The 12794-nt window shown below is 43.1% G+C and overlaps 1 protein-coding gene across 4 annotated transcripts in view; it reads right to left on the minus strand.

The window, feature by feature from the left end:
- COL12A1 (collagen type XII alpha 1 chain) overlaps positions 1 to 12495 on the minus strand; it is a 99227-nt gene extending 86732 nt beyond the window's left edge. For all 4 annotated transcript variants that reach the window (XR_010621884.1, XM_065730908.1, XM_065730909.1 and 1 more), the window contains exons 1-4: positions 12237 to 12495; positions 9735 to 9842; positions 1800 to 1916; positions 403 to 546 (exon numbers count right to left, since the gene is read on the minus strand). Coding sequence is in view for 3 of the 4 variants with exons in the window: in XM_065730908.1 (XP_065586980.1) it covers positions 403 to 546; positions 1800 to 1916; positions 9735 to 9807 (334 nt within the window). In the remaining variant the exon portion in view is untranslated. The remainder of the gene's footprint in view (positions 1 to 402; positions 547 to 1799; positions 1917 to 9734; positions 9843 to 12236) is intronic.
- Positions 12496 to 12794: the final 299 nt, after the last annotated feature.

Genomic DNA, 12794 nt, shown 5'->3' on the forward strand with positions numbered 1-12794 from the left:
TGAGAAGCTGAGGACACTTTAGACTGTCTAATGTGAAAAAGAGAAGGCTGAGAGGCAACTTCATTACTCTCTGCAGCTCCAAAGGGAAGCAGAGGGACGTGGTGGGCTCTGCTCAGGAGGCAAGACACACAGGAACAGCTCAAAGCTGCACCAGGGAATGTTCAGACTACACATTAAGAAAAATTTATTTACTGTGGTCAGGGACTGAAATAAGTAAGTTACCCAGCAAGGTAGCTGATGTCCCATTCCTGTCAAATGTCAAGAAGCATTCAGACAATGCCCACAATAACATACTTTAACTTCAGGTTAGCCCTGAAGTGGTCAGGCAGTTGCACTCAATTATTCTCAAAAGTCCCTTCAACTGAACTATTCTCTACCATAAGCTGTATTACATATACTTACTTGTTAGTTGGCCGAAAACAGGTAGACTCTCCTCTACCTCATCATATGAAGCTATTGACACAACATATTCTATATCAGGTATAAGATCTGATAAGACAGTTTGGGTTGTGCTAGGTGAAAGAGTAAATTCTTTAGTTGGTCCATCTGCAATGAATATATAAAACGGTTAATACTGTGTTTAAATCCAGTAATATCAATGACAAGTTGATTAATATAAAACGCAACAGAGAATAATCTATTTAAATATCCGATGACAATTGTACAATGATACAACCCTGTTTTCCTGAAATATTTTGAAACAGGAAACTTCAAACTAAGCTGTTTTCAGTACTGAAAAAAAATTACGGAAATGATTAATAAATTCCAGGAAATATGAAATATAAAATTGTTGTGGTTTAAACCAGCAGGTGCTTCAATACCACACAGCTGTTCACTCACTCTCCCCACTTCCAAATGGGAAGGGGGAGAGAATTGGGAAAATACAAAGTAGAACTTCTACAAAGTAGAAAAAATTATTTACTAAGATAAAAGAAAAGGATAATTTTGACAAATATATATAACAAGTGATTCACAAGCTATTGCTCACCACCACCCAAACAGTAGCCAGCTAGCCCCCTGAGCAGTAAAAGAGAGCGAGATGCACTCTCACCACCCCCTTCAAAAATCTGTCCGCAGGATGTCATATGGTATGGAATATCCCTTTGGCCAGTTTAAGTCAACTGTCCTAATTCTGTTCCGTCACAGCTCCTTTAGCCCTTCACTGCAAATGGCCCTGGCTCTGTACAACACTGCTTAGCAGCAACTATAAACATCAGTGTGTTATCAGAATTGGTTTTCTCCTAGAACCAAAATATAGCATCATACCAGATACACAGAAGAAAACAATTCCATCTCAGCTGAAACTAAGACAAAAATACACATACAAAATGTACTATAATTTAACAAATAACGTTCCAGTTCCAATCCAGATTTACCACTGATTATTTCTCAAAGTGAATCAGAATAATGAGAGTCTTACACAACCATTATTTCAGTCATGTTATGGAAGTTACATGACATCACTGCATCATTTTCCGACACGTAATATTTCCTTTGGAACACATATCTGAAAGAAGTATGCTACAGTTCTTTAAGGTAAAGGCATAGAAGAGGAACACAGTGAGGACTTTACCTTCTTATTCCTTGCAAAGAAAAAGAAACCAAAATTTAAAACGCTAAGGAAAGAAATACCCTAATTTGGAACAGTCACTGCTCTTTCGTGTATTGTATTTCGTGTATGTTTGTTGCTACCCAGTCTTCAGAAAGATGTCATTAGCTGTTCTCATACCCAGATTGGATATAAGTAAAAAAGTACCCAGGTTTTCCAAAAACCAAATAACAATTTTTTTTTAACTCACCGTTTGTAGGAACCACAGTTATCCTGTAACCCACTATTGCATCTGGTGGCCTTTTCCATGACATTTGAACATTATGTTCATCTATAATTGTAAAATTCAAGTCTGACGGTGGATTAACTGCAAAAGATTTACACCAGGTGGATGTTTAAAAGTTTGAACAAGCTTTGGAAAATGAAAAAAATAAAATAAGGTTGAGCAAAGCTTACTAAAATTGTCTTTGCATAAATTTGTTTCCAACAAATATAAAGATATGTTGTTGGAAAAGAGTAAAATAAAAGCTGACAAAATATGACACAACATCAAAGAGTATACGCGTTACAGAGGACAGCACAGAACGTATGTTTCTTGAGTTGCCAAGACATTCAAGAATGGCCAGCAAAATCAAGCACAATAGAAAACACATTTGGATACATGTACAATGAGTTCACAGATAATCACCACATATGCAAACATTTCACATAACAATTAAAAGGAATTTTTGTACATGCTGGGTGCAATCCGTACAAGCATGCCAAATAACAACCTGCTTACAATACCAAGAGGTCATTTAGAACAATGAGAGAACACAGCACTCTTCTTAATTAGACATCAAAGAATTGATCCACTTTTGGCTATAGTCTCTGCACAGTCATATTTCTTATTGATTTCACTGAATCTAGAAACTTGGCAGAGAAAAAAATATTTTTAAGAGTACAGGGAATATAGATTGGGCATTTAGTGTTCAGTAAGACATTTTCTGTTAAGGTCTAGATAAGAATATGCATGTAAAATGTATATCAGTAATAATGATATACTGATGTATCATTTTATTTCAGAATAGGGAGAGCTCCACCCCTTGGTTCCTAGAAGCCTCTAAAGTGACATACTTTGCTTATGGCTGCAAAGAATGGAAGAACTAAGGGGTGGATAAATTGAGTTAGTAACAGTTGGAATTTGCTGACATATTTGAGCCAATGTGAGAGCTCACAAAAATAAGATTCGACGTGTTTACACCATATTACTGTAAAAATTCAAAGGTGTAAACTAATGTTTTCATGTTCCCTTTGCAGCAGGTGTACCCATACTACTGGTGGCATTTTAGCATAAAATGCCAGTATGGTTCCATACAACACAATGGTTAATTATGAAAAGACAACATCGAAGTATATTTATGGACATTCATTTTATGGAATCTATAGAGAACAGCAAAGAGGGCACCAGTGATCTGAACAAATGACTGCAAATAAATCTTATAGGAGCTGATGACAGAAGTAATTGAACAGTACAGAAAGAAACAGTTCACGTACGCTATTTTGCAGCATCATGCATATGTAAATGAAATGTTGATTATTATTTTTTTAGCTTCCCACGATGGACAAAAGCCTCCATGTACAAGGTTCATTACACAAAGACGTTTCATAAATATTTTATAATGATATTCTCTTTGTAAAAATGTCATGCTTACTCATGCAATATTTTACTGACTCACTGTCAGTGCATGGTAGGTGTATTATATTATTGTTTAAATAGGTCTACAAAGTAAGATGAGATTCAGCCATACTTTCCTTTACTACTGCAGACCATTTTGCAGGCCTTCTTAATAGACAGATCTTCGCTGTTTCACAGAAGATCTCCATCATAACTCAAATAAGACTTTTGTCTTGCTTTGGAGCATAATTTAAGGAGCTGATCAAGAAATAAATGCTAGAACACTTAAAAAAGACACCATCCAATTGCAATAAGTAACACTGAGGTAAAAAAAATGAAAACCATTTTGTAGGCCATCTTTTTTCCTTTTATTTACTGTTATTTCCAACCATAGGATAATATGGCTTTGTAATACTGACAAAATAGATAACTAGTATTGAAGTAATTGTTATTTTTCCTATTGTCCATACACAGGCAGTGAGATTAGACCATTAAAATGTGCATGCACATTTTATTCATCATTCATTTTATGAGTATCACAATGCTAGAGATTGCAGGCTAGTTACTTAGTATCAAAATCATGCAACACATGTTAATAGTACAATACATTTGGGTAATAAATAAGAATATCATTATAAAATATTGTTTCAGTAGCAATGGCTCAGGACAAATTTAATGCAAAGGCAGAGACAACTGACCTGAGCATGCTTTTAAAAAAAAATTCAGTACATGGAAAAAATAGCACCACCAACCTTGCAAGTAAATTGGCATGTTGCAGCAGAGACTTTAGGCTTTAACTGCTGAAGGACAGCAGCAGCCCAACTTGTTGATATCCAAATGACCGGATTCCAGATAAACTGAAAAATCTGACTGTGAGGAAAAGTCTTGAACATTTTAAAGGATTCTGATCCATTTTATGAAAATTCAGATGTGGATCTTGGCAGTTGAAAAGAACAGTACATCAATATATAATTAACATATCCATTCATTCAGCTATTCACAGCTTTTTAGAACAGCAGTATTGCAGAGGACATCAGAAAGTCCCCTAATCTTTCCCATGGCCAAGGCAAGATCAGCCATCCCACATCATTCCTGGCATGGTTGCTCAGATCACATTTTGAGACCTCCATCATTGTCAAAACTGCCTGCTTCCCACAGAAATTACTTCAATGCCTTAATTCCTCTGTCCTCATAAAGTTGTTCCCAACATCTAAGCCCAATCTCTGTTGTTGTACGTCAAAGCTGTTCATCCTCAGCATGGCTCAAAAAATTAAATCACTGTATGCTTCTTCCATGGAAATCCAAAAAGGAAATTTGTCTGAGTGAAGAATAGCAAGTTTGTTGTCAAAATGTCTTCTGGACAGCTTGCATCCTTTCAATACTCACACAGAACCTCTACAACATCCACCATCCTTCACATGGATTGAATTTCATCCATGTGAAACTGTCTGCAGGAACAAGACCAAACCACAGTCATATGACTGAGAGCTGGAAGTTGATCTGAAGTACATCAAAATAGTTAGATGGTAAAAATCATACGGTCATCATCAAACAGGGCAACTCCACCAGCCCTCCACAAAATTCTTCTTCCAGACCAGAACTCACTGCAGGACAAACAAGTCAGCTGCAATATGAAATCAGACCAGGACAAAATGGCCCTCGGTCCAGTGGGAGTTTGTCTCATTGCAGAAACAGCCCTGAAAATTCCATTTTACAAAGGCTTAATCTTTACCTGAGCAAGCAGTCTTGACATAGGACTATTTGCCCCATGAAGCTGCACACATGCATACAGTGTAGTGACAGTGCCAGTCCGTCCAGCTCTGCTGTACCAAAATCCAGGACAAACTACTCTCTGACTTATCACTGTACAAGATTGTGATTGTACCATGTGATGATATTGTACTTTCAAGCATTGTACGAGCATTTTCTCCTGTTATCTGTCTTACACGAGCTTGTATTACTCAACAGATAATGCAAATCTGTTTATTAATAGATCAAAAGTCTACAGCTTATTATAGACACCTGTCATGGTTTCACATGACTGCTAGAGCATCCCAACAAGTATCTTAACAAGATAGAAGAAAAATATAATCAGCAGATCAAGCAATTAAAATCTATGCCCAATCTTAAAAGCAACATAACTTGGGAGTAGCTGCACTCTACAACCCTTATGTGACACAAAAACTGTAATTCCAACACTGAAAAAGACTAATGCTAATTAGCAGGGGAAAAAAAAAAACAAAACATATTAGCTCTTGTTAAAACAGCATACAGGCCATGGTAGCTGAAGAACAAAGCCACTCATGGTCTCACTGAGATAAGCCCTGCTGAGGCTGGCAGAGGCCCAAACTCCTCATGTAATGTTTTCTTCATATTTGGCATGAATTTGACACAGCCTACTAGATCACAACCCCAGTCAAGGTCCTTTGAAGTTCATCTTGCCAATATGAATAGGAGAAGGAATGAGTTACAGTCTATCAATGTAGCAGAGAATGGCTTTTCAGGCTTGTAAGATATTCACTGCCAACAGTAGATAATCTTAGTCATCTTTAGGTCTACATTTTTTTTAATTATATGTTATATCTGAAATTTATTAAAAATACAAGATACATAGTTCATGTAAGGGTATTCTGAAAGAAAATCATTTAAATGCGTATACTTTTTTGTACACATAAGTATACACATTTAAATGTACCACATAACAACTGCATACATATACACACACTACATGCATAACTATTCACCACATTTTGGCATGTTTGTGCATATGTATGTGTTTGCACACATGAACTCGCATGCGCTCTTTGCTTCTAATTCCAATTAGAAGTAGAAAGAACAAGAATTTGTAGTCAGCATCATACATATACAAAGCACACCTCCACGTTTCAGTCTAGATGGCTCTCTGGGAATTTGAAAATCAACAGCTTATTTCTCAAAGGATAGAAATTATACATCAAAAGGTAATGAAAAAATGGTCCCACAAGCCAATTCCAAAGCTGATTAGGTGGTTAACCTTAGAAGTTTCAGCTATCCTGGGTCATCCTGGGCTCAGTGATATCCTCCTTCCTTATTCTCTAGAAAATAGACTTTTCTAGGTCTGAACCAATTCCCAAAGCATTGAAAAATCAGAACCATCACATGCTCAATGGTTATGCAGAGCCAATTATTTCCTCATTCCTCTTTTGTACCTTTGAAAATCCCTCTATATTAGCAAATGCTACACACTACACAAGCCAGGACACCATAACAGCACTACCTTCAGTCTATAACAAACAGGTTATTTGCAAGGAATCAACTTGTCTCAATTATGACTATAATAATTAAAACATTTTCTTTTAATAGAAGGACACAGATTTTCCCCCAGCTGTTATGTGATCACAGATGGAAAATACACCGTGTCAGAAAGAATTTTTCATACAGAACATATATCAAATACATTGCAGTTGGGCAGTACTGGACTAAAATGGCAAGAAACAGATAAAGTATAAAATAAAGCATCGCACAAACTATGTTGAAGGCCAGAGAGAGACCAGAAAGAATGCAAATTAGAACAAGTAAAATTTCATTGTATAAGTAAAAACACAGAGGTCGAAAACAGATTCTCTTCCTCGTCCAAGGCAAACAAATAACTTCTACAGTGAAATGCCATGAATGCATTCATACCATATGTTGGTATTACCCATTCTATTGCCACAGTATATATCCAAAAAGAAACTCCTGCTTTGCTGTATTCTCAATAGAAAAGCCCCAACACCATTACTGCACCTCTCTGCTTTGCCAGCAGCAGCAGAGCACTGCTCTCGTGAAAGACTCACAGTATTTAGGAATCTGAGCAGCAGTTTCAGAAAAATAATACTAGATCTATTGCCGGGAGGGACTGAAAAATGGAAGCTGGAGGAAGGCAGAAGAAAAGCAGAACTTTGTTCTTCCTTCCCTTTGTTTTCACACCACTTTCCCATCGCAGATCAACAGTGCTGACCACATCAAGTGCTCTTCTCCCTTATCCCTCTCTCACTTTTTCATTCTACCAAGTGCCCACGCATACCTGAGGGAAAGAAAACTCAAACTGCATTTCTTGTAACCACTGTGGGAGAAGCCAAGGGAATAAAAGAAGAAATAAAAAAAAAAAAAAAAGAAAAAGAAAGAAAAGCCAACAACAACATAGGAGTTAAAAAGTGCTTTAAAGTACAGTCATGCAACTGCACTTAGCACTAGCAGCCTGAGACAGGACTGGCAGGAAGAGGGTTTTGGCACACAATGTGGTGTGGAAGTTGAAGAAACACACTAAAGAGACAAATACCTGCAGGAGAAAGTCAGTTCAGCAGACATCAGTTAAGTTGGAATGAGACCAGAACTAAAGTAACTAAGATCCAAAGTGTAATGTACAAAATGATGCAAAATTGAAGCACAATGTTAAAACAGCGCAGAAGAATGGCTCATATGGCCCAATCAAAAACACAGTAAAAAAGAAAGGCTTTACAACAGCAGCTCTCACCAGAGCAAGTCCTAAGGTATTCCTGATTTTGTATTTCTATTTTCAGCATCACTATTTCTCACTATTTTCTACTCAAAGACGCTTTTCTGCTCTCCCTTCAAATCTTTGGAGCTATGAGAAGTTGCTCCAAAGCTATGTACTTTATATAAAAATACAAACTTCTAAATGCAGAGCAGTGTAAATCCTACCAGGAACACTTCACAGTATTCAAGATCAGACTTTGTCCATTCCTTTGCTTAACAATGGCACACACTTTACTATAAGATCTAAACATACCAGGTCAGCTTGACTGGTACTGTATCTAGCTTCATCCTTTCAAAACAGCACACACACTTCTCCAACACACAATTTTAGCTTTCACTAACAGTCCTCAAACTGTGGCTGTTTCTGTCCATACCACAGTTAAATAAAATGCCTTCACTCATTTTGAAATAGCTCACTCCTAAAATGTAACCAACGGTACAGGACAATAGCAACATCACTCAAGCCCTGAACCAGCACATGCCTAGAAGTTGGAAGCACACACAATTACATCCACTCCCTTCTTCCATCAAAACCGTACATTTCCTCTGCTTTCTCTGGCACAGTAGTCCTGCATTTGAAATGCAGTTCTGAAAAGACTTCAAATGACCTTTTTGGTTGTTCAGCCAACAACAACGTAGCATGAGAGCGAAGCAGTGGGCTGATCCCCTCCTAGAGTGACCAGATGTAGTAGTGACAGCAGAAATGCCCTACTTTCCAGAAAACTGGTCTCTTTTATGCCTCTGTTGCCCATGACAGCAGTGTAGTGTGGGGGAAGACATCTCATAGGTCTCTCTCACATGCCATACTTTCTGTAGCCATCAGCCAGGGCAACCAGGTACAGACACATGCAGTTGTGATAGGTCACAATCAGAAAAGTTTTTTGGCTCCAGATGGTAAAATGAGGAGGAATTACCAGACACTGGCTTCTGTTTTTCCCAGTTCAAACACAGGGCACACCCTATTGATGGATCTGAGTCCCAGAGGTCAGACCAAGTCACTTCAGCATCCAGTTGGACCTTGCATCTTTGTATTTCTCTTGGCAGACACTGATAACAAAAACGCTGTTACTACTGTCCAGCTCACATGGAGGAGGCTACCTCAGACTCGTGCTAATCCCTCACGGCAGTTGGGACACCATGGGAGCACTTGTGTCTCCCCACAGCTGTAGGCTGGGAGCTGCCATGGACTGACCAGGACCTCCAGAAGAACCAGTGGCCCACAAGAAGGAGAAGGAGGAGAAGGAGGAGAAGGAGAAAAAGAGAAGGCTGCTCTGGGGACCATGGCGCAACAAGTGTGCCAGAGCCTCGGAGCACAGAGGCCGCAGTGGAGTCTGGCTCAGGCCTGCCCACCCTTCAGAGGCATATGAGATGCATGACACAGTGACATCTCCCCAGGGCTGTCCCCCACACCAGGCCTGTCCCCCACACCAGGCCCACCAATGGCCGAAGTACTTGGGGAAGGGTGGGGCCACCCCAAGGGCTCAGCCGGGGGTTGCCCCACTGAGCATGGGGGGCCAGAAGACCAGCAGGGTAGAGGCGAGGGGGCCAGCCCAAACAAAACACAACAGGCGCAGAGAGACAGACTCTGTTGGATCATTTTATTTCAGAGCTGCAGGTGGTCGGGTGGTGGATTTCTCTTTTCCTCGCTCAATGTGATTAACCACGACTGCACAGCCCAGCGGCTCCAGGGCAGTGGTGTGAGTCCCAGCAGTGCCCGGGGCTCCTCGGGACACTGTGCACCCCAGGGCGGCCGCTGGCCCACGTCTCTGCTGCAGAGTGGTGTGGACAGCACACCAAAGAGACAGAGAGAGGGAGCTACATTTTGACTGACCAGCCAGGAGAAACAGAGCACAGAAGGAGCTGGGCAAGAAAGGAGAGGCGTTCCTCTGAAGGAGAGAAAGAGAGAAGGTGAAGGAGTGACATTCAAAAAGAGAGAGGGGAGGTGGCAGCTTGGGCCTAGTGGGTTGTCTCATGGGGCACCCGCGCAAAGGGGCAGGGGAGGACGGTTACCTTCAGCCTCGATGGAGGAGAGGAGCGCGGCAGCACACAGCGCAGCCACCGCCGAGCACAGCGCTGTCCTCATGTCAGCCCCTTCAGCTCACAACAACATGAATGAATCTACAGCAGCAGGGGCAAAAAGAAAGGAAATCATATGCACGGATTAGAGGGTTTGCGTGGGTGTATTCATGAGACATAAGAAAGATGAACGGGGATTTCGCTTTGTTCCCTTATCCCCAGCACCCCACCCACGGGACCAGGTTAAAACCTCCAGACTTGAAAGCGGCCCAAAGCTGTGACAGATCTGCGTGACTAACTCAAGTCTAGTCTCGCAATAATGTGCCTTTTGTCACCAAACCCTTTCCGATCACGGTAGTGCACAGTTTTAACACAGGGTTAATGCAATGGGGGCAGCACAGTGAAGATCTGCGCCTCCGCTCGGCAGGAGCCAGGAGGGAGCTCCATGACTTCATCGCGAGCACGATGATAGCTAATTCAGAGGTCACTGCTGCCTTCAATCAACCAAATGTCTCTTTCAGCTGGGGATTTTACTCGGCTCCTTTTTCATAGCTGCTGAAGCACTTAGTTAGCTGGGTTTTAGTGGTCTCAAGGCAGTTTGGAAACCATAATAAAACTTTTTTTGAGGTGTTCTGACTACGAATGTGCTATTCTTCATTTCTAGAAGGTCTGAAATAGATTCTACAGAAGTGTATGTAACACAACTGAAACCTGACACGTCTGTCTAGCCACGATGTTTCAACATCTGATAATTCATTTACACATTCTGAGAGAAAACAGATCTGAAATGCGCCACAAAGAGCAGGCAGGCCAAGGAGTCCTTCAACCCCTGGAGGTTGTCTAGCAAAATAGGTGGGATTGGGCCAGGTTAGCAGCTCCTGGATTCAAGCAGCTCTATCTTTTTAATTCTGTGCTCAAAGTCATGTCAAACTGCTCCCACTTCCTCCAGCAAAACTTAGAAATGATTTTTCTTTCAAGTAATAAATAGACACATATATAAATATATGGTAGTACGCATGCCCCTCCTTGCATATGCATGTAAGTGTTTGTTTTTTTAGCTCAGGAAGTGGGGAGGGGTAATTTGGTTGAACAAAGCCATAAATGCATCACATATCATCCGTCATAATTATGCTGGAGGAAAGAGAACTCCACAAGCAATTAGGCAGCAGATTTTATCAGAAGGGTGCCAAGAGCAAAACAAAAGAAAAATACATAACTCATTAGCCCACAGAAACAGCCAAAGGGGAAAATATTCCTCTGCCATCTAAGGAACTAGCCAGCAAGGCACATTCAAAGGGCAGATCCAGGAAACACTACCAAGATCCAGGCATGCCTTTCCCGGTTATTGACACCAAGCCTGACAGGCTTCTGCTGGCCGTCTGCAGGGCAGCTGGGTGCACTGCCTTAGCCAACTGCACGTAGCTTTAGAGAGAGCTCAAAGCAAAACCAAGCAATCATTTCAGTCCAGCGACACCTCCAGTGGGTAAACAGAAGAGCAAAACCGACCGCGTCAAATCCCTGACACTAACACAAGCACCAAGGCTGGCAATAAACTGCTCTGAAAACTGTGATCCTGCCACTGCTCTGCGTGGGAAGCGGCTGTCCTCGCGTGTAGCTAACACACTCTGCAGTGAGTTAAGGATCGCCTAAGCCCAGCGTTTAAAAGGACTTTAGTCCTGGGAACTTTGCGTGGGCTTGGAGTGCCATCTTTTGATCTTTGAGAAGAGCAATAGAAATCAATCATCAAAAGCATCTCGGAGCTCACTACTGCTGCAAGTCAACTGCTCCCGATCTACGTTTTTCTTTCCTGCAATAAAACTTCTCAGCCAAACACCCGTTGCCCGCCTTGAAACACTCCGTTTCCTCCTCTCAAACCGGGACGTGTGAAAGCAAGCCTGCAGGCTGCAGAGAGCTGTCTGTGCGGGCTCGGCACGGCCAAAAGCCGCCTTCGCAGCATGACCACCGCTTTTACATTGAGACCACTCTTAAGGAACACCGGGCTCTCATCAGTAGCAGTCTGATCTCACGCTAATTCAAACCCACAACGGTTAGCCATAGCATTTGCAAGCGGTGCAGCGAACGAAATTTACCATTCTCAAGCTGAATATATACGTATATACTCCCTCTAAGAAACAAAGAAACAAACAAGAGAACCCAGTGGCTATCAAAGACATAAAAAAAACTGGGAGGAGAAAGAATGCCGGGGAGCTGCAAGCAGCACGGGAGAGACGGAGAGGGATCCCCGGCAGCCAATGCCCGGGCATCCCCCGAGGGGACGGGGCTCCCGGCGCCAGGCAGCCCCCGGCACACGCTCCCAGCCCCGGCTGCCGCCGCGCTCGGTGCGCCGTGCGGGGCTCGGGAGGAGAGCAGAGCTCCGCTGCCGGCAGCACCGACCTTCGGGGGGCTGCGGGGCTCCGGGGCGGCGGCGGCGCCCGCAGCGGCGGCCGTCGGAGCCGGAGGGAGGGAGGAGGAGAAAGGATGAAGCTCCGGGGGCACCTGGTGGAGGGAGCGGCGCGTAGCAGCGGCGGCGAAGGAGGAGCGGAGGCAGCAGCCGGGCGCGGGGGAGACGCCTCGATGACTGTAGCTCCCGACGCGAGGGGTCCGTCGGGGAAGACTCGCCTTCTCCAAGTGGGAAGAGTCTCTCCTCAATCTGCTACTTAATAGAGGGCTGTTCCCAACTCTCAATTTACCCTCGTAAGCGGTTACGAAACTGCAGGGAAGGTGGACTGCTGCCACCGGATGATATATGCGCCGCTCTGCTCCAGCAGGGAAGGGGATCCGCTTCTGGAAACTGGCGCATACCTCCGCGCATTCCTGCGGCATGAGGCGGGCGGCAGCGCGCCCGGGGGCAGGGGCCGTCCCGCCGCCCCCTCCCGCCTGCCCCGCCGCCGCGCCCGGGGGGGAGGACGGGGCGAGCGGTGGAAAATCTGAGTCCCCGGGCGCGTGGGGTGTCCCCGCGGGGAACCTCGGGGCGGCGCGGCTCGCAGCCACCGAATAACCCAAGATAGTCATCTTCACGCAACCATCCAGCCAAAGCATCCTACATACGTATCG

The sequence above is a fragment of the Cyrtonyx montezumae genome, unplaced genomic scaffold, assembly GCF_038088225.1.
Source record: "Cyrtonyx montezumae isolate F1298 unplaced genomic scaffold, pur_monq_1.0 scaffold_13, whole genome shotgun sequence".
Taxonomy (NCBI): domain Eukaryota; kingdom Metazoa; phylum Chordata; class Aves; order Galliformes; family Odontophoridae; genus Cyrtonyx; species Cyrtonyx montezumae.